At 46.3% G+C, this 3,927-nt stretch overlaps 2 protein-coding genes across 2 annotated transcripts; both read left to right on the top strand.

The window, feature by feature from the left end:
* Positions 1–463: 463 nt before the first annotated feature.
* LOC123037129 lies at positions 464–2,228 on the top strand. The gene is made up of 3 exons (XM_044456625.1): positions 464–503; positions 560–1,397; positions 1,502–2,228. The coding sequence occupies exons 1-3, from the start codon at positions 464–466 to the stop codon at positions 2,226–2,228; spliced, it is 1,605 nt and encodes a 534-aa protein (XP_044312560.1).
* A 524-nt stretch (positions 2,229–2,752) lies between these two features.
* Positions 2,753–3,565, top strand: LOC123037128. Its single transcript, XM_044456624.1, has one exon. It carries the CDS (start codon positions 2,753–2,755, stop codon positions 3,563–3,565), a length of 813 nt encoding a protein of 270 aa, XP_044312559.1.
* Positions 3,566–3,927: the final 362 nt, after the last annotated feature.

The following is a 3,927-nucleotide window of genomic DNA, read 5'->3' as shown; positions in this document are numbered from 1 at the left end:
TGGCCATTCAATTTATAGCTGTGGTCAATTCGCCAATTTGTCAGTGCGATTCGTATTCAAAAGGTGAAGGAATTAGCGCTCTGTCTTAATTGCTAAAAGAAGGGCCATCAAATGCGCAATTGTAAGTCAGGCTGCTGTAGAACTTGCAGGTCCAAGCATCACACCCTTTTGCACCTTGGCACTCAGTCGTCGACCCAGGTTATGCGAGCTCCAGCTGCAGAACAAAGTACGTCAATTGCAATTAATTCAAGCCCTTCTACCTCTTTGCTGGCTCAGAATTTGGATTCTGACATTGTCTTTCTTGCAACTGCTGTCATAAGCGTTCAAAGTCGATCAGGTGCTTGGATCCCATGCCGTGCGCTGCTAGACTCGGGATCTCAAGTCCACATTGTGACTTCCAGACTCGCTCACCAGTTGCAGTTGCATAAAACGAAGTCTACCGTTTCAGTTGCAGGTCTTGGAGATGCTCGATTTGACTCTGAAGGAGTTTCAGCTTGCGTCAAGTTAAAGTCGCACACTTCTGATTACTTCGCATGCCTATCTGCTCTTGTTGCTCCAGCGATTACCGGCAATCAACCCAGTTTGACCGTTAAACCCGATGGTTGGAAAATTCCCTCGAATATTCAGCTGGCCGATCCGGACTTCTATAGATCTCGGAGAAAAGATCTCCTTATTGGAGCAAGCATGTTCTTTGAGCTATTATCTGTAGGGCAGATTAAGTTGGCTGCTGGGTTATCCCTATTGCAGAAAACAAGGCTTGGTTGGATCGTTACAGGAGGTGGATCTTCTACTCTCAAGGCAACTGCATTACACGGCCAAGCTGTGCACCGTGAACTGGTTACTGCTGAAGTTCATATGGATGAATTAGTCCGTCGCTTTTGGGAAGTTGAGAGCTGTGGTGAAGGCGTGGTCACAGCCACCAAAGAAGAACTGGAGTGCGAAGCTCATTTCAAGACCAACTTTCGTCGTTTAGACTCTGGTGAATATTCCGTACGATTACCTGCGAAGAACACTCTAGAATTACTGGGTGAATCGTACAATCAAGCTTATTGTCGATTTCTCAATTTGGAGAGCAAGCTAGAGCGCAAGCCAGAAGTCAAGGTCCAATATTCGGCATTCATCCGTGAATATTTGCATTTGAAGCACATGTCGGTTGTGCCCATAAACTCCTTGAGTCTTTGCAAATATTTTCTGCCCCACCACTGCGTTTTCAAAGAAGACAGCACCACGACTAAATTGCGAGTCGTTTTTGATGGGTCTGCCAAAACGTCAAGTGGACATTCGCTGAACGAGGTTCTCATGGCAGGGTCTACCATTCAACAGAAGCTGTTCAACACGCTGTTACAGTTTCGGACTTTCCCAGTTGCATTGACTGGTGACATCTGCAAGATGTATCGGTGTGTTCGCGTGGCTGAACCCGATAGCTATCTTCAATGTATTCTTTGGCGTGACTCACCGGACCAGGTATGCAGGTATTCAAGCTTGATACCGTGACCTATAGAACTAAGCCTGCAGCCTTTTTATCCGTTCGCGCGATGCATCAACTGGCGAATGATGAGAAGAGCACATTTCCAATCGGTTCTAAAATCATTTTGCGGGACTTTTACGTTGATGATCTGATCACAGGAGGCCAATCAACACAGGAAGTCCTCGAAATCATGTCTCAAACAACAAACTTGCTTGCACGAGGTGGCTTTAAGCTCAGGAAATGGTGTTCCAACGAGCGCGATGTCCTTGATAAAGTTCCTGACTCGGAAAACAAAACATTCCTGAAGTTTGACGACTTTACCAAGACACTGGGTCTTGCTTTGGATCCTGCAGCGGATGTCTTTCGTTTCTCTTTTTCTCCCATACAGGTCTCTCCAAAGCCATGTAAACGGCTGGTGCTTTCCACAATTGCTCGCGTGTATGATCCGCTTGGTCTCATTGGTCCTGTGGTTGCCAAGGCCAAGATCTTCCTGCAACAAGTCTGGAGAGAGAAGTTGGAGTGGGACGAGAGCTTTCCTGAGGCACTCAACACATCATGGCTGAAGCTGTCATCTGACATGGGTCATACTCAGCAAATGAAGTTTCCTCGACGTGCGTTGCATCCAAATGGTGCTATTGAGATCAACGGATTCTGTGACGCTAGCATCGACGCATATGGAGGATGCATCTATCTCGTTTCAATAGCTGATGGCAAACGGGAGTGCATCTATTTTGCTCAAAATCTCGTGTGGCACCTTTGAAGACTCTCACTGTTCCCAAATTAGAGTTGTGCGCTGCTTTCTTACTGGCTCAACTGATGCGGGACGTACGCAACATGAAGCTCTTCGATTGCCCTTTTTTTGCTGGTCAGATTCTGCTGTAGCTTTATCATGGATAAGCGATGAACCTTCACGTTTTCAAGTTTTTATTGCTAATCGAATATCTTTAATTCAAGAGCTATCCAGTGGCATGAATTGGCGCTATGTACCGACCGACTGCAATCCAGCCGACATCTTGTCAAGAGGTGCTTCCCCGAGCGAGCTTCTGGAATCTGCCCTTTGGTTCAGAGGCCTAGAATTTCTTCTTAAGGATCAGCGCGGTTGGCCCGAATCTTGTATGCCAGTGAAGACTTTTCCCGACCTCAGAAAGCGCATTTTGGTCGGCGTCGCTAAAGAAGTGGACCTATCTTCAAAATGCAAGTTCGTGAATTCTTGGCAAAAGATCACCCACACTTTTGGATACGTATACAAATTTGTTCACCGCATAAGACGTCCTGGATGTAAAAATGGGCACTCAGATGCTTATCAGATGCATCCAAATGAGCAGCCTGGCTGATGACTACTGGAGGCTGCAGTCTAAGCGACAAATTACATCATCCAGCCCGTTGGCCTCACTTTCTCCATTCATCGATAGCTTTGGGCTGATGCGAGTTGGTGGCAGACTACAAAATTCGTCCTTGGATTACAATGCGCAGCATCCTGTCATACTACCACGCCAGCATCCAGTTACAAGTGCTATCATACTGGACTTGTATCGGAAAAACTTGCATTCTGGTCCGCGAGCGCTGCTCGCTAACATGCGTCTTCAATTTTGGCCGATAGGTGGCCGAAAAACAGTATCATCTGCAACGTCCAAGTGCGTCATATGCCTCCGAGCTAAACCACAATTATCTCAGCACTTAATGGCTGACCTACCTAAGGATCGTGTAAATGCAACATCAACGTTCTTGGTTACTGGACTGGATTTCTGCGGGCCATTTTGCTACAAAACCGGAGTTCGAAGCAAGGTGCCTGTGAAAACGTACGTCTGCGTTTTCACCTGTTTTGCGATGAAAGCGATCCACCTGGAGCTTGTTCAGGATCTTTCAACACAAGCGTTCTTGGGAGCATTGAAGCGGTTTATTTTCACCAGAGGCAAACCTGCCCGGATATCGTCAGATAATGCTACGAACTTCGTTGGAGCTAAAAACGAACTGGCTGAGCTGAAAAATCTATTCCTGTCTGGCCCACACATTCGAGCTATAGAGGAATTCTGCCTAGAAGATTCAATTGAGTGGCGTTTTATTCCCCCACGTTCGCCTCACTTTGGAGGCCTCTAGGAGGCTGCAGTAAAAACGGCCAAATTTCATTTTTGTACCTGTTACTCGTAGAGTAAAAGGGTATATTGTATTCGTGCAAAAGTATGTAACAGGTAGAAGGAAGCGTTTCCGACCCTATAAAGTATATAAGTTAATTTCCAGGATAATAAAAACCCAAAAAATAAGTTTTGAACGTTTGATTTATTCGGAGTTCAATTTGAGACTGATTTTATTCATTTAAAAATTCCCTGATCTAAGCTGTGGGTTGGGGCAGCGACGTCGACGTCGCGGAAGAGACCGCGGCGGTGGCCTAGTTCTGGTGGAGCGGCTGAAACTGCAAGGTTTGCAGAATCGGCATTTTGGTACTGCGCTGTGGCTGCTGA

This window comes from Drosophila rhopaloa, unplaced genomic scaffold (assembly GCF_018152115.1).
Source record: "Drosophila rhopaloa isolate 14029-0021.01 unplaced genomic scaffold, ASM1815211v1 contig_138, whole genome shotgun sequence".
Classification (NCBI taxonomy): Eukaryota; Metazoa; Arthropoda; class Insecta; order Diptera; family Drosophilidae; genus Drosophila; species Drosophila rhopaloa.
The sequence above is the reverse complement of the archived record's forward strand: the minus strand, read 5'-3'. Positions and strand labels throughout refer to the sequence as shown.

Coding starts and splice junctions, on each gene's coding strand:
- LOC123037129 (XM_044456625.1), top strand. CDS start 464: ATGCTCGATTTGACTCTGAAGGAGTTTCAGCTTGCGTCAA. Junction 504..559: donor GGAGTTTCAGCTTGCGTCAA/GTTAAAGTCGCA, acceptor TTGTTGCTCCAG/CGATTACCGGCAATCAACCC. Junction 1,398..1,501: donor GACATCTGCAAGATGTATCG/GTGTGTTCGCGT, acceptor CGTGACCTATAG/AACTAAGCCTGCAGCCTTTT.
- LOC123037128 (XM_044456624.1), top strand. CDS start 2,753: ATGGGCACTCAGATGCTTATCAGATGCATCCAAATGAGCAGCCTGGCT.